General features: G+C 35.0%; 1 protein-coding gene across 1 annotated transcript in view; it reads left to right on the top strand.

The window, feature by feature from the left end:
- MTTP (microsomal triglyceride transfer protein) overlaps positions 1-23,475 on the top strand; it is a gene marked incomplete at both ends in the record, with an annotated part of 55,818 nt that overhangs the window by 5,137 nt on the left and 27,206 nt on the right. The window contains 9 exons of the mRNA XM_081304509.1: positions 1,144-1,331; positions 2,606-2,749; positions 8,830-8,937; positions 10,082-10,198; positions 10,475-10,614; positions 12,825-12,975; positions 15,089-15,246; positions 16,402-16,570; positions 17,441-17,548. Coding sequence (XP_081160635.1) covers positions 1,144-1,331; positions 2,606-2,749; positions 8,830-8,937; positions 10,082-10,198; positions 10,475-10,614; positions 12,825-12,975; positions 15,089-15,246; positions 16,402-16,570; positions 17,441-17,548 — 1,283 coding nt within the window. The remainder of the gene's footprint in view (positions 1-1,143; positions 1,332-2,605; positions 2,750-8,829; positions 8,938-10,081; positions 10,199-10,474; positions 10,615-12,824; positions 12,976-15,088; positions 15,247-16,401; positions 16,571-17,440; positions 17,549-23,475) is intronic.

Below are 23,475 nucleotides of genomic sequence, written 5' to 3'. Positions count from 1 at the left end.
GTGGTGAGGAAAATGTTAATTACCTTGATTAATACTTGTCTGGTGGTCACTTTATAAAATATATGTGTATTAAAATATCAAATTGTATACTTAAAAGACATGCATTTTTTTGTTTATCAATTGTACTTCGATAAATAAAGCTGAAAATATTCTAAGATTGAAAAAAAAAAGAAAAGTTCCATATGTCAGTTTCTTGTCCCACAATACTATGTATGTGTACACTCTGTGATATTAACTGGCCCCTGGTGGAGTTAGAGATGTAGCTCAGTGGTAAATGGCTTCCTAACATACATTAAGTCCTAGGTTCAGTCCCCAGTACTAAATTCATATAAGTAAATAAAAAATTGCCCTGGTCAAATTTAAGCCTATGCTAGGACTTTATGTAGTAAAAAAAATCACTTTATTTCAGCAAACCTAATTTAAATTTATTTAGTTGTAGTCTTAAAATGTACTTTTGTACGGGGCCGGGGTTGTAGCTCAGTGGTAGAGCACTTGCCTTGCCTGCATGAAGCCCTGGGTTCAATCCTCAGCGCCACATAAAAATAAATAAATAAATAAAGATTTTTTTTAAAGTACCTTTGTACTAAAAGTTTACTACATAAATTAATAAAGTACATGGGGGCTTATTTTTTAAATAGCAAAAATATCCAAATTAAAGAAATGCCCTTCTAGAACTACTAAAACTACTTTGGCATTCAACTGTTGGCATTAAAAAGATGGAAATTACAAATGGTTCTTATTAATTATAAATAATTTTTAATAAATGTATCAAGTGACTCCTATTAATTAATTGAGCTCATGTTACATAATAAGAAACAATGCAATGGCATTTTTTTTAAAAAAATGTTCTTTTGTTCAACCAGGTTAATATTTGGATAACCTGATAACTGACAAGAGGTGCAAACTAAGGTTTTCTGAAATGGGAATTTGTTTTTCTGGTTGTCTTATTTATATTTTCTAAGCCACTGATCTCACACAGGTGGAGGAGCAGGACCATCTTTGCTTCAGCAGATAAGTATCTTAGTAAGTACTAAGTCCCCAGTGAGTACCAGTGAGCTAGAGAAAGGTATTGGTGTTAAGTCACTCTGTTCCCTGGCCTAACAGCTGTCTTACAGATTGACTTGTGTCACTCTCTTTATGCAGGTCACACAACTGGTCTCTCATTAAATAATGACCGGCTGTACAAGCTCACCTACTCCACTGAAGTTTTCCTTGATGGGGGTAAAGGAAAACTCCAAGATGTTGTGGGCTACCGAATCTCTTCCAATGTGGATGTTGTCCTACTGTGGAGGAACCCTGATGGCGATGATGACCAACTGATCCAAATCACAGTGAGCATTTTCTGCTAAAAACAAAACACACACACACAACACACACACACACACACACACAAACATACACAAGGATTAGATGTCAACATAGTCTTTTGAGATAAGTACCATTTGATAGCACTTGTGTTGTGCTCTTCATTACATAACTATTTTATTTGTTATTTTTCTCTAAAATCAGTGTTAGATTCACAGTTTTGAAGTTTTTGCTGATCAAAAGTAATCTTATTTTTCCAAATTTATGAAGCAGGTACTATATGCTTGTGGGCAACTGAAGTATTATGTCCAATTCTGTATATTAATCAGACATTAAACCGGAATCCATTCAAAATGTTCTTGGAGTGAGGGATCTACAGTCCATATCATGTGAAAAACAATTGAGACTAAGTGAAAAGCAAGATATATTAGGAGATTCTTGATTTAACAAGAGGAATCACCATTGAGGGAGTACAACTGTTTTGCATTCTTCCCAAAGAAAGAACCAAGATCGCCCTTGCACAGCACTATTTGGTCAATATCGATGATTTAGATTCATATATTGAGAATGCAGTTCAATTGCATGGTCTATGATGACTCCATACTTGCTTTTCCAAAACCTAAAGACAATAGATTTTTTTTAAAAAAATAAAGTCAGTAATTTTTCTGCATATTAATGTGAAATAGGTACAGGAATCAAGTACTTGAAACAAATAGTTTCGGATATCATTTATAATAAGGCTCGATGCAACTCATTTACCAAGTGGTCTTTGCTTGGATGTCTCTGGTGGTTGTTGTATTTTTCAAATAGTATCAAAGCATCATCATCTACTTCTCTGAGCCATTTCTCAAAAGAACAATAAACTATTCTGCAAAAAAAAACCATTATATACATCCTTGTTCAGACAGTTTACCTTTAATTTTATATATACAGATATGGTAGAATGGGGCAGGAGTCCTTTCAGACAAATAGTACAGAAAGCAATGTGATCAGCAGACAGCAATGGCTCAAACAAGCAACAAGAGTGAAACTGGTGTGGAAGAACTGTAGTCATATCGGCGTTATAGTCTGAGGTTCTTGAGTATTGATATTTTGCCTAATTTGAAAAATCTAATTTTAAAATACCTGCTCCATTCTTGTTAAGTGACAGTGGCAAGGTCCTATACATCATGGACTGAAAAATGACAAACTTACTTGGTCTATTACTTTGTCATTTTATTTTCCAAGAGACAAACATGGATGCTTTTTTTTTTTTTTTTTCATGGATGCTTTTCTAACTGGCTTTTATACATGACTCTAGGTAACAGATGTAAAGGTGGAAAATGTGAATCAGCAGAGAGGAGAAAAGAGTATCTTCAAAGGAAAAAATCCACCCCAAATCATAGGAAAGACAAACCTGGAAGCTCTGCAAAGACCTGTGCTCCTTCACCTAATCCGTGGGAAGGTAAAGGGATTTTGGAGATTCCACATCTTTCTTCTCCACCTTGCTGTTTTTCTTCCCTTTGTTAGATATTATTTTGAGGGAATCATGTTGTCACTACTTTTATAGTAAAAGGAATTATTTCAAGAACAAATTTTTAAAAATTGCAAATGAAATGTTTTCAAAGTAAATCAATGACCTGAATTCTCTTATACCTTTTAGCCAATGTGTTTCCTACTCTTGTGAAAATCTTTACGGTAAAGTATCTATTGATGAGAAGTGCTATTAAAAAGTACATTCCTTATTCAATTAGAAAGAGTTGGGATGGTATAATACAGCAAGACATCACAGCATGATTAGATGAATTCAAGAAAGTAGACAAATTAGAATGAAATTATATATCTTAGATAAATGATATTCAATTGTTTCAAGGGTATCAATATCTAGCCAAAGTATAAAGTCAAAGCTTTTAAAGGGCATGGAATGTCTAAGGTGTGGTTGATTTTTTTTTAAACTGCTTACAGATTCAAACTATAACTTGGAAAATCATTTAATGGTCAAAATAAAGAACGAATGCTATAATATGCATTTGAAAATCTGCTTGAGATATTCTGCAATAGGTCATTACTCATGGTTTGAACATTGTCTAATTTAAATGGTATTAATATATTTGGAATTGAGAGGCAATTTTTCACAGGTACTGGGGTTTGAACCCCGAGTACTCTACCACTGAGCTACATTCCCAGTTTGTTCTCTCTTTCTTTCTCCTTCTTTCTTTCTTTCTTTCTTTCTTTCTTTCTTTCTTTCTTTCTTTCTTTCTTTCTTTCTTTCTTTCCTTCCTTCCTTCCTTCCTTCCTTCCTTCCTTCCTTCCTTCCTTCCTTCCTTCTTTCTTTCTTCTTTCTTTCTTTCTTTCTTTCTTTCTTTCTTTCTCTCTCTCTCTCTCTCTCTCTCTCTCTCTCTCTCTCTTTCTTTCTTTCTTTCTTTCTTTCTTTTTGAGATAGGGTCTCACTAAGTTGCTGAGGGTCTTGCTAAGTTGCTGAAGCTGACCTCAAACTTGAGATCCTCCTGCCTTCAAAGCATGCCCCACTGCATTAGTTTGTGGGTGTATGTATGAAAGTTACAGATATTTCACTGGCATAAACAAAAATACACCAGGGAAGAAGAGAACTCAATTTTAGGCATCAAAGTACAAAAACAGAAAAGGAACACTATAGTTATAATTCTGCATATTTCTAAAATTAAACTTTTCAGATTCAAATTAAAGATGAAAACAAATATTTTAAAATAGAAATTTCAGACATCTCTATTGCTAATCAGGACACACATTTTTACTTGTATAATGTACTGAAAAGAGACTCACAAGAAGGATCACCTTTCCTATGACCAAATATGAATTCCATCTTCAGGAATGCTTCCTCTTCTCCACTTGTAAGGACACTTTCTGCATGTTGGTTTTGCTCACAGGCCTGTTATTTTGTACAGTTCATGTCCTTCCAGACAGTTGGAAATGACCATCCCTCTTTAGAACACTCTTGGCACTTTGTAGCTCACTGGTGGCCCTTATCACTTTTCTTTCGACCATTTGCATTAATTCCTAGATTGTGACTTAGGTGGAAGAAATGCCCATTCCTCTTTCTGTTCAAGCCCCCTCCTCTACTTCATGTTCTCCCACTCCCTTTCTCTGCAAAGTCCCCAAAACCATTCCCTGTACTGACTGGCGTAGTATTCCATAAAGTCTTACCCAACACCCTCCACAGCTCAGAGTCCCTGAGCTTATTTCTGTCAAAGCCTGTATCAAAGAGTATTGCAATCTTCTCTATTTATCTGCAGTCTACATTCAGAATTGAGTTTCTTATGAGGAACAAAAAATTTCTTTATTTTCAACACCTTTCTTATAGTGGGAACACAATAAATGCTTGTAAAATAAAGGGATAGACAAACAAGGTTATTTGGGCTAAAGTAAGTCAGACTTTGAGAAAGACTTTCCTTATTGTTGATAGAATAGTAGCAAAACCTCACTGGGCACTTCCTGTGTGTCAGGTGCTGACTGAAGACATCACCTGTATTGTCTCTTATCTTGGTGACAGCCCCAGGAAGCAGGTGTAGCTTTATCATCTTGTGATAGACAGGGACCTAAGTTAAGAGAAGTTAAGAATCTTAGCTAAGGCCACACTACTGGTGACTTTGAAGAGAGTCTGTGGTCAAACTTCGAGGTTCTACTATCTTTCAGCTGGAAAGCATTTTCGAAAATGCCTCTTTGTTTGACGTGGAGTACGCATTATTACCTTCTTTACCATATGTATTCACTTACTTGATTTGCATATGTCTTGACTTGGTTAATAATATGACATACTTTTATTTTCTTCTCTGGGCTTCCAACGTAGCAAGACATTTGAGTCTGTAAAATATTAATTGCATTTATAATCTTAATGACACCCAGTCATTTTATAGCTCCTTCACTTACAGTTGAGTACAAAGTCTTCTGCTACATGCACAAAAGAACTCACTGCCCTCTCTGTTCAAAGGCTGGGATGGAGCAGCCACGTCATTATTTCAGTGATGCCAATGTGCCAGTTCTAGAGGAGCTCTGATTTGTCATGATTTACTGTCACCACAGGTTAAAGTACATCATCTTATCTCTCAATTATACGATAAAGTACCTGTTCGAAAATACTTGACCCCAGAGACTAAAAAGCCAAAGTGGAATTTTCAGCTATATCATTGTTAGAAAGATCATTACTTTGGGAATTCAGCTTATTGTGAGAGAAATTATGCAAAGACAGGGTAAAAATGCTGAGGTGCAATTTTCTTAGGGAGCATTTTTTACTGAAATTAAGTTTTACTGGAAATTTCTGTGATTTCAAAGATGCTCATCAGCATGTATTTTTGTCCTTCCAGAGAGGACCTCCCTTCTCCCCTTCCCATTTGGAACTCCCTTATTTACATTATAAAAGAAAACTCATCAAAAGATTCATATGCATATCTCTCTCTCTCTCTCTCTTAAAAAATATTCATATGCATATGAATATTTTTTTTTTCCATTGCTGCTCATTTTCCCTACATAAGTGTTTGGGTGCGACTCTGGTTTTGTCTACAAATCATGAAGTAAGTTAGAAATGTGACGGTTATCTGGTTGGGCTGATTAACACTGACGAGAGAAAGAAGCCTCAAGTTGCACCATAAATTCATTTTTTTTTTTTTTTAGCCTGAAATGCTAATCTAATTAACCAGATAATTATCAGCTTTCCGTTCCTGGTTTTGGTTGTCTGTATTGATTAAATTAACCGCATGGCTGCTGAGTTGGCCTCTTATTTTGTGTTGTTTCCAGGCATTAATTTATTCTATGAATCTGGCAGCCTCCCTCCTGGACACACACTGAACCTTCAAAGGAACTGCGACACCTTAAGAGTTTTCAAATTCTCCATCTATTCCTTCATTTGTTTGTTTTCCAAAGTGCCATTTCCTAGCTGTGTTGTCTGAGATACATAACTAAGATAAAATGATCAATCACTGTTGGCTGGGATCTTTTCATTTATTTTTGCTATTTGGCCAGGCAATATAATTTTTTTCTTTTGTTTTTAAAGTGTATATAATTAAAGGAGTATGTGCACAGAGACATCTCCTTTCTAAAGAAAAAATGTGAATGATGCTGGATTCTGAGAAGGTGGCCGCCCAAATTTGATCAGAAGAGGCACTGCTTCCCTTCCTGACAACCTTCCCCGTCTCCTTCTAGATTTGGTTTCCTTGGGTTAAAGGCTTAGTTTATAACTTGGTTGTGCCTGCTACTGTGCTCTGGAAACTCTGGAGACTGTGGATTCAGATAAAAACCTTGTGCTCTGGGATGTTCAGAACCATCTCAGTACCTAATGAAGTAATCAGCTTTATGGCCTGGGTATAATAAAACTTAGTTCCTGTTGTGAGATAATGAACTTATTCATTATTTCAGAACTGTAAAGTTCTGTTTGTATGATTATTTTTTAAAATAATTTTGACACTTAGCAAATAGGGATACAAATACTATCTCCACTTTGGATTTCACTGGTCTGCTCTGAAGAGACAGAAGTTAAGCTCCAGAGGTAGTAGTCATACAAAAAGGGGGGAAAAAAAGACTAGTCCCCTTTCCTATTTCTAGGGAAACAATAAAACTAATTGAAAGAATTATTTTTTTTCTTTGTGTCTCATAGTTTACATTCTTCAAGCTTCTGGGGAAAAACAAGTGAGTCAATAAGAGAAGAGAATTCGATCTTTTGCATAGTAAAAAATTTGAGAACTGGGTTTCCTAAAATTTCATGTAAAATTTAAATAGTTCTGTAAATAGGCACATTTTGTAATCTGGAAGGAAAATGAAGTGAATAATGATACAGGTATTTTCCCTACTTAATGGGGAAAAAAACAACCATGCTGTCTAAACTATTGAAATCTCAGGCCAGAATATACCAGCCAGACTCATGTGCACAACACCACTGAGTGAACACTAACTCTCCTGGGTTCAAGCAATCCCATTAAACATCTTAATAGGCATGTTATCTGGAGATATCATACCCCCAGATATTTGCAAAGGAAATGGCACTATCATGGCTAAAGGAAAGAAGACTCAGTTTACTAAAAGAAAGAAGACCCCATTTACAATATAGAGCATCAGAAACTCAGCTTGGATTTGAGAAATTGCCAGTGATTTGTTTGAGAACATGATACCATGGATTTTCAGACACTGAGATCATTATTCCAGTTCCTTTTAAACTGGGACAAACAACACTATTCTAACATTTATAGGTTTGTCCAGTGGTCCAATGTAATGACTAAATTGATTGTCAGATAAAGTGTCTGGTAAATATGTCACTAGGCAGAATATATGTAGGAAATAAAAATAAAGGGTTGAGACTGTTGTTCGGATAATTTAGCCAAATATTCTCTTCTAATGCATGACAGGTTTTTATGTAGGCTGAATTGTTCAGATTTATATTAATTGAATCATTACATAATTACTGAACTTTCTATGTTACTTGAAAAGTCATGGTTGTTTTTCAAGATGAATAGGAAGGCATTCTAGATATTTCTGGTAGAAATTCTCAGCTATAATTATCACAGACCTTGGGAATCTTTATAGGGAAAACATATCTAGCCTCTGTTTCTAAAACTTGTGAGTCTTTGGAGTCAATACAGGATAGAAAACAACAGGCTGCTTCCCAGAGAATTCTCTCTGTATATTTAGCCTGTTTCTTACACATCGGCTAACTTATCCAAACAATAAAAGACACAGTATCTATCTGTACACGTGGAAAAATGAGAATTCATACCCTATTTGAATCAAATGTATGATATGTCAAGATCATTGCATTGTCTTGAGCAACTAATAAGAAAAAGGAAAAAGAATAAAACAAAGATAAGTTACTTATTATTGCTACCAAATCACAGTCACCTCCTCTCCTCCTCTTTTCCCTATCTTCTAGAAGAAACTCAAAGCAGTACCTGGGGCAGCCTGTAGCAACTCCATCTCAAATCTTGCAACTTTCTGTATCTCCTTTCACTCGAGGTCAACATGAATGCCCTGGAAAAAACCTTGCCCCTCTGGAATTTTATCCTTGGGCATCTTGGCCATGCCTGGGTCCTTGTCATGACCTTCATAGGCTATGCTACCTCAGAAGTTTCAAGGGTGACAATTGTCATTTTTTTTTCTGAGAACCTTTTTATTTGCTGTTATTTTAAATACTGGTTAGTTTCATTTCAACAGGGTTGCAGGTAAGGAACGTGGTGATATGTTCAAAGGGACTATACCTAATTTTTCTTTCTTGACCAAGTCTTGTTTTGACAGAAATCCCAGCCTGTACCAGTGCTCTTTCCTCCCCTATGCAGTGCCCATCATATTCAGAACCTTCACTGTGAGCCCCTTAAATTTCACATCTTAAGTGATCTATCTTCTTAGAAGTCTAAATCACTTCTTTTCACACATACACAAAGAACTCACTCACAGCTTTGTAGTAATAGAGCACTTTCTCCCAGAATTAGTGGAGGTGAGACTATTACCTTTCTAGTCACTTATTTAACTAAATCTGATAAGTGATGCATTTTTGCTTCATATATATTTCTTCTTTTTTCTTCATAGGTCAAGGAGTTCTACTCATATCCAAATGAGCCAGTGGCCATAGTAAATCTCAAGAGAGGCTTGGCTAGCCTATTTCAGATGCAGTTAACTTCTGGAAAAACAGTTGAGGTACTTAATAATGAGTCAGTATCTTGTTTGTCAATAGGGTTGCCAAATTTGTTTATAAGTTCTTCTTTAAGAATTAAGTAGATGAGTTACTATTATGGTATATTGCTCAGGAAAGATGAGTTGGTTGCTCAAATCTCATTTACATATGAAACAATTGTCATTTATCCCAGTGTTTTATTACTTAAATACAAGATAAAGGGATTTACAATCACTTCTAATAAGCAAGGGGACTTAGAATAATTGTTAGATATACAGGAAACTTTGGGGATCATTCCAGTGATCTCCAGACATCGCTGTGTACCACTACCCTATGAGGATTATCCCAGAGACTGTGATCAGTAGAGTAGGGGACCTGAACATCTGTATTTTAACAATCTCCTCAGATAATTAGGATGCACTGTCAGTGTGGGGAACTAATAATTGGCACCAACTTCTCTCATTTTGCAAATAAGGAAACTGAGGTTAATTGGGGAAGTTAAACAGATCCACCAGTATCACACTGATAGTCAGGGCTGGACTCCAACTTTCCTAGTCTGAATTTAACTAGTCCACAAATGGAAGAGAAAATCTGATTGCAGGCTGGGCCAAGGGAATGCTGGCTAGTTTGCTAGAGTTGAGGCAGACTGGGGCTGGCAGATCCCAGGGGAAAGCTCAGAGAAGCTAAACTGAGTCTACATTGGGAAACATTTGCCTAAATTCAAATTGATGAATAATGAGTTTAATTAATCCCACAGATTTTTAAGCATACGCAGTAGTCAACAGCTAGTCAAAGTAACACACACACACACACACACACACACACAGAGTCTATATACAGCCTTAAAAAAATCAGCTCTCCTAGCCACATAATTATCTATTTACTAGAGATTTCAGTTATTGCCAGGCCATTTGTCCAACTCTTATTGGGCATAGAGAGAAATATTCCTGGCTCAATTGAAAGGATGCTGTTAATCTTCAACCAAAGAAGGTGAGAAAGAATCAACATGCTAGAGGAGACTAAATTCTCTATTTTTGTTTTGTCATCCTGAAATAAAAAGCATCCCCCAATTATGTATTAGGGACCTCCATTTTCAAATCACTTCCCACTAGAATTAAAAGATTCCTGCCAAATTCCAAACATTATATTTTTGCTTTTATTTTTTAGGAAGATGTCTCTGGAAATTGTAAAGTGACTTACCAGGCTCATCAAGATAAAGTGATAAAAATTAAGGCCTTGGATTCATGCAAAATTGAGAGGTCTGGATTTACAACCCAAAATCAGGTAGGATCAAAAATAATTACATGTTGTACAGATTAATTTTAAATAATAGAAAATAAGGTATAAATATAATTTGGAAACATTTATATTTTTAAGTCATAGTTTCATATATGTCAAATAAGTAGATTTAGTTAAATATGTTGTAGATATGGGTGATGGGGAAGGGGATAAAAGGGTAGTTCTTTTGAAGAGTGTGGGATAGTTATATATTTGGTTTACTTCAAAGAATAAAAAGTGTATTTCTTTTTTAAAAAGATATTTATCTTTTTATTTATTTAGGTTTTGGGTGTCAGTTCCAAAGCCACATCTGTCACTACCTATAAGATAGAAGACAGTTTTGTGGTAGCTGTGCTTGCAGAAGAGATACATGCTTTTGGGATGAATTTCCTGCAAACCATCACAGGAACAATAGTGTCAAAGTAAGATAATGCTGAAATTATAATTTCCATTACTGTTTTTTGACATTATACTTGGTTTATAAATGTGTGTGTGTGTGTGTGTGTGTGTGGTGTTCCCTTATTTGACTGTGGGTTTCTTGAAAACAGAGATTACATCTTAATCACCTTTATTTTTCACATCATCTATAATAATACATGGCACAAAGTAAATACCATTTTTAATAGAATTTCATTAGAATTATTTATTGATTTGAATTTAAATTTTAAAAAAGACAAACTACTAGTTCATTTTCTAATTTCTCTTGTGTTTTTTAATGTTATAGTTAAAAAATGGTGGCATTTGCATTTTATTTCTTTGGGAGTTTTTTTCCTGCCCCCCCCTCCCTTTTGTTGTACTGGGCTCGAACCCAGGGTCTTGTACACATTAGGCAAGCAATCTGCTACTGAGCCACACCCCCAGCATCCTTGAGAGTTTTCAAAGTTATTGTTAGGAAACATAAAAAGTTCCATAGTAAAGAAATGTGACACAATTTTTGATGAGATTTATAGCATGTAAATATTTGAGCTTGTTGGTATGAATTTAAGACCAGTTCTCTGATCAGAATGGTTCTAACAAGATTAAGAACTGAAATTTCAACTCTGTCTTATTTTGATATTTTAATTCAAAAAGACATTTTCAACAGTAAGTGAATTATATGTTATGCCATTGCTTTTCAAAAATTTCCTTTGAACTGCTCCTAACATCAGAATTAGATGAATGCAAATCAGAGGAGAAGTGTCTCAAACCATAAAGACCTTGGAATTTTATTCAAGTCTCATCTGGAGTTAAATTTTGCATTCTACTTCATGCTCTTTATTGTTTTCATATATTCTTATATAAAATAAATGGTTAAAATTGTTTATCAGGTCTATCCAGTTTCTGTTTCCTTATAACCACCACAAATTCAATGGTATAAAAAGCAATGATCACTGTATTATTCTCTCTCATAATTTTGGGCTTGCCTTGGCCTGGTGTCTGCTAAGCAATGACAGTGACAAGCTAGAGCTAGAATTATTCTAAGGTTGCTCCCTCATGTGTCTGATGCTTGAGCTGAGAAGACTCAATCATCTCTTTATCTCTGGGCATGGCCTATTCAAGTGGCCAGACGTTTTTATCCACAAATTTTTATTGGTGCATTATAGTTGTACATAATGGTGGGATTTATTGTTACATATCTGTATATGCACACAATATAACAATAGAATTTGGCCAGTATCATTCTCCAGTATTTTCCCTTTCCCTCTTCTCCTTCTTCCTACTGCTTCCTTTGCTCTACTCTACTGATCACCCTTCAGTTTTCATGAGATCCCCCGCCCATCCTTCTTTTACTTTTTCCTTTGTAGCTTCCACATGTGAGAGAAAAAATACTGACTTCTTATGTGACAACTCAAGACTCCAGAGGCCTATGTGCTGATGGCGTGCCAGATGAAAGCTGAAGTCCCTTTTATGGCCGAGCTTTAGAAGTCACACTATGTCGCTTGCACTGTTCTCTCTCTCTCTTTTTTTTTTTTTAAAGAGAGAGTGAGAGAGGAGAGAGAGAAAGAGAGAGAGAGAGAGAATGAGAGAATTTTTTTTTAATATTTATTTTTTAGTTCTTGGCGGATACAACATCTTTGTTGGTATGTAGTGCTGAGGATCGATCCCGGGCCGCATGCATGCCAGGCGAGCGCGCTACCGCTTGAGCCACATCCCCAGCCCTGCACTGTTCTCTCTTAGTTGGGGCACCCTTATCCCATTTCAAGAAGGGAGATGATGGCAGAGAGACTAAGTTCTGGAAGATAATATTAGATGAAAATATTGTTAAGTCCATTTTTGGAAAATAAGCCTTCGTAACTGTCTGTTAATAAGTGACGCATGGTTGTATTCAAGTATCATTTTCAGAAAGCTGGGCTAAATTCAAGCAGGCTGACATCTCACATCTGTTTCTGCATCCTGGAGGAGAATTTTCTCTCCTCTATTTTCTTGTCATAATATTTTGAAAGTTGACAAACTTTTGAATCATTGAACAAAATAACTGCTTTATAAAGACTTCATAATTATCTTGAGGTTTCAGTTATCCCCTGGAGATACCCAAGTTTGAACTTTTACAACCTGAGTAACCTGTGTATTTTGTTTTTCAAAAGAATGACAATTTGTATTATTCACTCAGAAGAATGCTTATAAAGTGCTGTTTCTCTTTGGCATTATGCAGGCAGAAATTAGAGCTGAGGACAACAGAAGCAGGCCCAAGACTGAAACCTGGAAAGCAGGTTGCAGCAGTAATTAAAGCAGTTGATTCAAAATACACAGCTATCCCTATTGTGGGGCAGGTCTTCCAGAGCGAATGTAAAAGATGCCCTTCTGTAAGTATGAAAAAATTGAGGGCTAATAGTGGCTTAAGATTCTATTTTCCTTTTCTCTCCATTGGAAGCATCAGCTAATTTTATGAAGAAAGTTTCTAAAGAACTACTAGCCACCACAAAGTGAGGGTGATATAGCCTGAACGACACAATTCTGAGATGATGCGTGATATAACAATAATGAAGAAATAATTACTACTTGCTTAACAAAACATGTTATGACTTAAGGACAGCCTTTTGAAAATCAAACCTGGAATTTAGGTTATGGGAGGGAAAACTTAATGAAGCTGGGGGAAATAAATGTCCTCAAGAAAACAGGCAAGTGTTTGAATTTTGTAAGGGCAGAATTGTATATAGGTTTTTTCAGATGTAAGGTACTTTATTGATCCTAATGTTCTAAGTATTGTTGTTCAGGATTAAGGAGGATTCCAAATTCTCTGCCTGAATTAGGGTACGTGTCTCTACCATACTTCAGTGTCTTCTATGACTATAGCCACAAAGGGGATATTCTTTCTCAAAGGCAAACTATAGATCATCTTGTAAGATTTTCAGTGTAACAAAGAGAAACTTCATTGATTGCATGAATCAGTTGTGCTGTAAGGTCACAGAAATGACTTTAAGGCTCTGTGTTTCCTAATATTTAACTACTTGTCTGGAGCAAACCTTGGCTGCAAGTTCTATGTGTAGCTACTATACAGAGCTCCTTCCTCAAACATTACTGATATTCAGAAAAATGAAGTCATCAGAAAATAATACCACAATTTGTTTAAAGGACAACAGTCTGATACCTGATTAGTTTATAAAATTTATGGATTAGAGGAAAATTGAAACATTTTGAAACATGACATTATAATTTTCAAACTCTATTTCTTCTTTTATTTGTTTTCCTTCCACAGCCATTTAATTTTCCAATGTCTTATGAGATAAAAATTATTTAAGGGAATGACTAAAGAAAGGAATCATATTTTCTTATGTTGTGAACTATTAGTCCCCCACCACAGTTATTAAACATTATGAGCCGTTTAAGATTATTTATTGCAGAAAGTGTTTATGTTATTGAGGACTTTGCTTTTCCAACTTCAGTATAATGTTACTACAGCAACTTTCTAAAGAAAAAAATCTAAATTCATGTAGATGTGCTCTTTGGCTTCAGAAACAACCTCGTAAATATGAAGTTAAATATCGCTAGAATTTTGCATTGGAATATCCTTTTGGATGAGATAGCTAAAAGAGATTTGCAAAAGAGAAAAATAAGTGTCTGTTGCTTACAAGAATGGATGAATAATTTAAAAACCAGAAGAATGGTGATTATCACAGAGTTAGAAATTTAGAGGTCACTGATGCAATTTAACATATTCTGTACAGCTAGGTGAAAAGTAGTCAAGTACGAAAAATAAGTTCTTTAGTTTTTCTCCAAGCCAGAAAATGTCATCAATTAGAATTATTTACTATTTAAATATGTCATCAGTTAGAATTATGTTTTAAAACCAAAGTAGAATAATTGTAGTGTGTGTGTGAGAGAGAATTGCCTTTATCTATATACTACTCTACTATACATAGATATAAGTTCAGATCTCAGTAACAGTAAAGCATTAAATTTCATACAAACAATACTATAAAAAGAGTATGGAACCAAACTATTGAAAAAAGTGCCATCCAGTGAGGTTCAAATGAATCAGAAACCTGTTACAATACTTCAGCAGTTCTGATTTTTTTTCCTTACAAAATATCTTGCTGTTAATTAATATTCTGCACAATTTCACTAGGATAGTCAAAGTCTGGTCTCTGATATAATATCTTAGTATAGCCATGGGATGACCATTTGGCCTGGCATAAGTGATTTATTTCCCAAGGTCCTTCAAATTTATTACAAATGGACAAAAATGATCCTCCTAAGAGGAATGGCACTCAGGGTTAGCATGCCTCTCAATTTGCCTCTGGCCTTCAAGAGTGGTGTGATATGGGCAGGGAGACAAGAACATACTGAGCAAAGATACAAAAAGCATCTTCTGCTTGTCAGATACAAGTAAAATTTTATTTCTGGGGAGAACAGCCTTTGTAAATGTGGATGCTCAGAACTACAGGCAGGACATGAGCCTGTGGCTATGTTTTGTAGCTGTCAGAACACTGGCAGTCCATCAGGAAACACCTGGAGCCTGACAACCTCTCCAATGCTGAAGCTGTCAGAAACTTCCTGGCCTTTGTTCAGCACCTCAGGACTGCAAAGAGAAAAGACATCCTCCAAATTCTGAAGACTGAAAAGAAAGAAGTACTGTAAGTTCCCCAAACTTACAGTGGGTTGCTCTGTCAGGAAAACTCTGCTGAGTTATCATTTTTATCAAGCAAGAAAGACTCCTTCTAAATCAATTGCCCCACCTCCAAATCAATTATTCTGTTGTTCTACATTTTTATCCAACAATTATATATGCCATAATGTAATGACTTAATGGCCACTGGACCAAAACTCCAAGAACAAATTTTAAGAGTGACTCAAGATGCACATATTTTAAATTAGAGTTAGATTGGCGCATAAGAGAGGTAAAGCCAGGGCTTCATCAGGACACCCTGGCACACGGGTGCCTTGCTGTTTTTGCAATTGTATTCTCAAGCTATTAATTTATGTTTGAAAAGATTTCAGAGTTGACTGAAACAAACAAGAATGGTACGACTTTTCCATTGAATATGTGATTTCATTAAAGATCTAACTGTTGTCTCATTTTATACAGAAAATTGAGAACTGTCGTAAGTAACCAAAAGAATCTAGAGAAAAGAAATTCACACATTTTGCAATATTTGGTGAAAGAGTGATTCATTAACATGTGTAAAAAAGAAAGTAGACTCTATTAACATAATCAAAAATGGAAATTGGCCAAGTTACACACACACACACACACACACACACACACACACAGCAGCCGCCGCCCCCACAGCAGCTGTCAGAGTTCAAAGGACTCAAACAATCAAGAAGAGAATTCTGTTTTTGATCTGAAAAGTCTGTTTATTCTTGATCATCTTTATTATTTACTTCCCTTGAGGATATTAAAAAATAGAAAAAATATCAATTTGATGAACCACCCCTTTTATATATTACTGGTATAGAGAAGAATTTGAGCTTAATTTATAATATTATTTATATAATTTTAATTTTACAAATGTTCAAATTATTCTTGACTTAGGTTAATATAGTAAAATTAGCTTGTATATTCTATGTATATATTGTTTAAATGAGAAAAAGAAGACTTAAGGGAGCAATTTAAATAAAATGGGAAGGGGATCTTTTTGAGAAGATTTTTTTTGTTGTTGTTCAAATAAAAATATTTCACTTCTTCAAGAAATTCAAATCAGTGGAGAGTCTGTGAGTGGTCGAGGTTTTTAATAATTCCTTAAGCACCCGAAGCTCTGATATGTGTGACGATGCCTTTTTCATAGACCTCAGCTGGTGGATGCTGTCACCTCTGCTCAGACTCCAGCCTCATTAGAAGCCATTTTGGACTTTTTGGATTTCAAGAGTGACAGTAGCATTGTCCTCCAGGAGAGGTTTCTCTACGCCTGTGGATTTGCCTCCCATCCTGATGAAGAACTCCTGAGAACACTCATTGTAAGTCAAGTAGACTCAGGGAAAATAAAGACTCTCAGCAGCTAAAAGCAAAAAACAAACCGAAAACCTGCAAGAATATAAGCAGTAATTAAAAGTTGTTCAGATCAGAATGAAGACTACAAACTGTGAATACCTTCTGAGTATTCACATTCAGACTTCACTGGACTATGTCTATCCATGGATCTTTGACTGCACAGTAAATATTTCACTTAGTGTCTTTACAGTCTCACTAATTAGCATAAATGATACATTATGGAAACTTAAAGACTCACTTCTCATATGTGGGAAATGATGATATTTTAGAAGGGAAAAGTCTAGGTTATGCTTTAATAAGCAACTTAAAATTTCCTTTGAGTTAAAAATCTTTATGGTATTTATACAGATACATTGAGGAGATACAATTATTCCCTTATTTAAATTTTTATATTCAGTGCAGACCCAACTTCTCTTGAGTCTGAGATTTTTTTAGAAAATTATACTTATCCACTTATGATCTAGTGGAACAGTCTGTAATCTTTTTGGAAAACAAGCCTATTTGAGAATCTGGTAAAAAACAATGAAGCCCAACTTCATTCATATTTAAATTTTAAAAACTTTTTGTGGTTCACTGACTATCCTGATGAACCCAATCCATAAACCCTTGAATAAGAGTTTAAAGGCCGTGGTTAGGAATACCAGGACAGGGCCCATGCTTTTAACTTTTCATTCAAAACTAGATAGTGAATTTCTAAATGTTTCAATAGCAACCTTCTGAGTTTGTTATCCAGGAACATGAAAATATTTTACTCAAGTTATTGGTTACTTTATTCCTAAAAGTGTCCCTCTGAAATATTTAAATGTCTTAATGGCCTCTTTTATCTCTGTTAATAGAGTAAGTTCAAAGGTTCCTTTGCAAGCAGTGACATCAGAGAAACTGTTATGATCATCATTGGAGCCCTTGTCAAGAAGCTGTGCCAGAATGAAGGCTGCAAACTCAAAGTAAGTGCGAATCAGTGATGCCCGCCATCACCCAACCACCATACTTGATATTCATCTTGCTGCCCACCCATAGCACTCCTAATCCTCCCCCACTCTACTAGTTTTCCTTTTCGTATACAATTATTGCCATCTAACATACTTGGAAATTCAGTTGTTTATTATATCTATTGTTATTTCTGTATACTCCATGCAGAAATGGATCTTTGTTTCCTTCAGAACCAGTATCCTAAAATAGTGCTTGGTGCATAGATGATGATCAATAAATATTTGCTAGAAAGGGAATAGTCCTTTGATATTCCTACCAAATATGTTTATTGAGCACCCATTGAGTATTCCAGTTTGTTTGGTCATTGTTTTATTCTCAAATGACAAATTTTGATAATTGTATATATTTTGGGGGTCCAGTGTGATGTTTTGATACATCTATATCTTGGGAGACATGATCAAATTAATATATCCATCACCTCAAGTACTTATCATTTCTTTGTGGTACGAAAATTTAAAGACCATTCTTCTAGGTATTTTGAAATATACAACACAATATTATTAATTATAGTTACCAGGCTGAGTGATCCCCAGAATCTCTTCCTCCTATCTGACACTGTGTATCCTTGACCAATATCTTCCATTTCCTAATTCCCCCTCTCTTGTCTTACTTTGGTTAGCTTTTGGCAATCACCATCCTTTCTCCATATTCTTGTGTAAGTTTGACTTTTTTAGATTCCATGTGCAAATGAAATCATGTGGGTATTTATCTCCCTGTGCCTGGTTTATTTCACTCAGCATGGTGTCCTCCAGGTTTGTCCATGTTTCTGTGAGTGACAGAATTTCTCTCTCTCTCTCTCTCTCTCTCTCTCTCTCTCTTTTTGTGTGTGTGTGTTACTGGGGATTGAACTCAGGGCACTGAGCCACATCCCCAGCCCTATTTTTTATTTTATTTAGAGACAGGATCTCACTAAGTTGCTTAGCACCTCCCTGTTGCTGAGGCTGGCTTTGAACTAGAGATCCTGCTGCCTCATCCTCTGAGCCACTGGGATTACAGACATGCACCACCATGCTGGGCCAGAATTTCGTTTTTAAAGGATTTGGTAATCCAATATATATCTGTACCACATTTTAAAGGTGCATTCATTCTTGGTTATTGAACAAAACTGCAAAGAACATGGGAGTACTGATAGCTCTTCAACACACTGATTTTATTTCCTTTGGATAAATACCCAGAAGTAGGATTGCTAAATCATCAGGTAATTAAATTTTTAGTGTTTCGAGGAACCTCCATATTGTTTTCCAAGATGGTTGGATTAATCTCTAATATTACCAACTACACAGGTTTACCTTTTCTCCACATCCTCACCACATTTTTTATCTTTCAACTTTTTTTATAATAACCAGTATAATAGATGTGAAGTGATGTCTCATTGCAGTATTAATTGGTTTCACGGATGATTAATGATGTTGAACATTCTTCCATGTACCTGTTGATCATTTGTATGTCTTCTTGGAGAAATGTCTATTCAGGTTGTTTGTCCATTTTTATAGGATTACTTTTTTCCTGTCATTAATTTGAGTTCTTTGTAGGTTTTAGATATTAGGCCTTTATGATTATGGTATCAGCCTTGATGTATGATTTGCAAATAATTTCTCCCTGACTGTTGGTTGTCTCCTAACTCTATTAATTGTTTCATTTCTGTGCATAAGTTTTGATTTGATAGAGTCCCATTTGTCTATTTTTGCATTCATTATCTTGTGCTTTTAGGGTCTTACCCAAGGACTCTCTGCCTGAATCAATGTCCCCCTGGTTCTTTTCTCTTTCTCTCTCTCTTTTTTTTCTTTAACTATGGTTTTGTAATATATTTAAAAATCCAGTTGGCCTTTTTGCTCAAGATTACTTTGTTAAATTAGGATCTTTTGTGGTTCCATAAGTGTTACAGAATTTTTTTTCTAGTTCTGTGAAGAATGTCATTGGTATGTTGATGGGAATTGCACTTAATCTTTAAATTGCTTTGGGAGGCATGAATGTTTTAACAATATTAATTCTTCCAAAAGATAAACATGGGATGCCTCTTCATTTACTTGTGTCTTCTTCAGTTTCTCTCATTAATGTTTTATGTTTTTCAGTATATAGATCTTCACTTCCTTGGTTAAATTTTCTCTGAAATGTTTTTTTTTTCATTCTGTTACAAATAGGGTTGCTTTTTAAATTTCTTTTTAAGATAGTATGTGGTTAGTTATAGAATTGTGATTGATTTTTGTAAGTTGATATTATGTCCTGCAACTTACTGAATTTATTTATCTGTTCTAACAGCCATTTGATGGGGTTGTTAGGGTTTTCTGTATATAAAATCATGTGTTTAGAAAACAGAGGTGATTTCACTTCTTTCCTTTCCTATTCAAATGCCTTTTATTTCTTTTTATTGACTAATTATCCTGGCTAGGATTTCCAATATAATGGTGAAAAGAAATGCTGCTAGTGAGTATTGTTGTCTTGTTTCTGATCATAGAGGAGAAGTTTTTGACTTTTCACTCTGGAGTATGTTAGTAATGGTTTTGTCATATGTAGATTTTATTGTGTTGAGGAACATTCCTTCTGTACCTAATTTGTTGAGAATTTTTATAAATGAGGGATGATAATTTATGAAATACTTTTTTCTGCTACCATTGAGATGATCATGTGTTTGGCTTTCATTTGTTAATATGGTGACTCATGTTCATTGATTTGCATATGTTGAACCATCCTTGCATTGTAGGGATAAATCCTATTTGGTCATGGTGAATGATTCTTTTAATGTATTGTGGCTAGTATTTTGTTGAGGATTTTAAATCTATGCTCAGCAGTGATACTAGTCTCAACTTTCCTTTTCTGGTTGTGTCTTTGTTTGGTTCTGGTATCACAGTAAAGCTATCCTTATCCTTGTAAAAATGAGTTTGGAAGGAACTGGGGTTGTGATTCAGTGGTGGAGCGCTTGCCTAGTATGTACAGGGGCCTGGGTTTGATCCTCAGCATCACATAGAAATCAATAAAATAAAATTATTTAAAAAATGAGTTTGGAAGTATATCTTCCTCTTCAATTTTTTGGAAGAGTTTGAGAAAGATTGGTTCTTTTTCAAACAATTGGAAAATTTTAGCTGTGAAGCCATCTGGTCCTGGGCTTTTCCTTGATGGAAGACTATTAAATACTGATTCAATTTTCTTTCTCATTATCACTCTGCTCAGATTTCTGATTTCTTCATAATTCATTCTTGGTTAAATGTTTCATGGAATTTATCCATTTCTCCTACATTGTTCAATTGGTTTGTGTATATAGACATTGTTCATAGTAGGCTCTTATGATCTTTCTTATTTGTAAGTTGTAATATCTCCTCTTTCATTTCCGATTTTGCCTGTTTGGTCTTCTATCTTTTTATCGTGGTCTAGCTAGGGGCTTGTCAATTTTATTTTCATTTAAAAAAATCTTAGTTTAATTTTCTTTGGTGTTTATCTATTTCATTAACTTCTACTCTGATCTTTGTTATTTCTTTCCTTCTGCTGATTTTGAGCCTGTTTATTCTTCTTTTACTAATTCTTTGGGTAAAATGTTTGCTTGAGACTTTCCTCCTGTTTTTATGTAGGCATTTAGTGCTATAAATCCTTTTTATGACTATTTTTGCTGTAACCCATAAGTTTTGGTATGCTGTGTTTCCATTTTCATTCATCTCTAAATAACTTTACATTGCCATTTTAATGTCTTCTTTTATTTAAGAGTTGTCAGGAGTATATTAAGTTACACATATTTGTTAACTTTCCTTGATTTCTCCTATTATGGATTCCTAGTTACATGCCATGGTAGATGGAAAAATATTTGATATTATTTCAATCTTCTTAAATTTGTTAAAACTTATTCAGGGGTTGAAGATTTAGCCTGGGCAGATTTCTGTGTGCACTTAAGAATATCTATTCTGTAGATATTAGATGGAATATTCTATATATGTCTATTAGGTCCATTGGGTCTAAAGTATAGTTCAAGTCCAGTGTTTCCTTATTGATTTTGTTTGTATGATCTGTCTATTGTCATTAATAGGGTATTAAAATCCTCAACATTTTTTGTGCTGCAGTATGTCTCCCTTCAGTTCTCTTATGCTTTATGTTTTTAAGCGTTCTCATGTTGGGCACATATTATTTACAATTGTTATGTCCTCTTGATGAATGAACCTCTTTATCATAATAAATGGCCTTCTTTATTCTTACTCAGCTTTGAATGGTGTGTTCTTCTTCTACTTCTTGTTCTTAGGAAAAAAAAATAGATGCTAAGGTTTTCTCTCAGAACAGAACTTTATCTATAATAAATGTAGTTTATAGTTTTGTCAGTGGAAATTTAGTTATTTCTAATCACTTAGAACTTTGTATGTTGTTTTTATTCTCATTTGCTCAAAGCTTCTTTGTTTTCCTGAGAGTTATCAATTTTCACATCTTCTTACATAAAAAAGCAAAAATACTCACTTTGTAAGCATAACCAAAATGGAAATTCTACATAGATTAAAATCAAACACACCCTACTTTTCTATAATACAAATAAAGCATTTTCTCTGTTCATATTTATTATATTGCCAGCTTCCTGTTCTGCCACAGGAAGGCATAATTGCATTATTTTGCTTCCTAAACGATTGCTATTTAAAACAATATTGAAAATGGGGTTTTTGTTTGTTTATTTTACAGTAGAATGCATTTTGACATATAGTTCACAAGTGGAGCACACAACTTCTCATTCCTCTGGCTGTACATGGTTCAGAGTCACTCCAGTAGTGAAATCATACATGTAAATAGGGTAATAATGTCTATCTCTTTCTACCCATCCCCACAATCCCACCCCTCCCCTCGCTCCCCTCTACACAAACCAAAGTTCCTTCATTTTTCCCTATCCTCCCTCCTGCTTATCAGAGAAAATTTTTGGCTTTTGGTTTTGGGGACTGGTTTATTTCACTTAGCATGATATTCTCTAGTTCCATCCATTTACATGCAAATGCATAATTTCATTCTTCTTTTAGGCTGTGTAATATTCCATTTTGTATATGTACCACATTTTCTTTATGCATTCATCTGTTGAAGAGCACCTAGTTTGGTTACATGGTTTAGCTATTGTGAATTGAGCTGCTATAAACATCGATGTGGCTGCATCGCTGTGGTGTGCTGATTTTAAGTTCTTTGGTTATAAATTGGGAGTGGGATAGCTGGGTCAAATAGTGGGTTCATTCTAAGTTTTCTGAAGTATCTCCATACCACTTTCAATAGTGGTTGCACCAATTTGCAGTCCCACCAGCAATGTGTGAATGTGCTTTTCCCCCCACTTCCTTGCTAACACTTGTTGTTTGTATTCTTGATAACTGTCATTCTGACTGGAGTGAGATGAAATCTTAGAGTAGTTTTGATTTGCATTTTTGAGAATGTTTTTGAAACCAAATAATTTCATAAGAAGCAACTCCTAAATAGATTGTACACAAAGTATAAAGAAGATAACTAAAAAGATGGTCACTGAAAATATTTGAATATCAGTTCTGGCAGAAATCAAAATTGGTATTATTGTATGACAGTACAGAACTATGAATTTTTATGTTTTTCAGTTTCCACAGTTACTTGAGTAGCTTATTGCTTCAGAAATTCATTTATTAAATATCTTGGCAAAAATACAAAATCCACAGAGAAAAACAACAGTTAGCTGTATTTAATGAGCATCTACTCTGTAATAGGCATAATGCTAATCCTTTAATATAAAGATATATAAAACATTCTACCATCCTCAAAGAACTCCTTGTCTATTTATCAAATGCAAACAGGCAAGTGCAGTTGGCCCTCTGTATCTGTGTGTCCCCCATCCAGGATTCAACCAATCATGGATTGAACTATTGGGGGAAAAAATCACATCTGATTTGTCATGAACAGACTATTCCTTCAT

This window comes from Spermophilus citellus (assembly GCF_964194105.1).
Source record: "Spermophilus citellus genome assembly, chromosome: 8".
NCBI classification, from domain to species: domain Eukaryota; kingdom Metazoa; phylum Chordata; class Mammalia; order Rodentia; family Sciuridae; genus Spermophilus; species Spermophilus citellus.
This window is presented reverse-complemented; position numbering and strand designations above follow the sequence as displayed.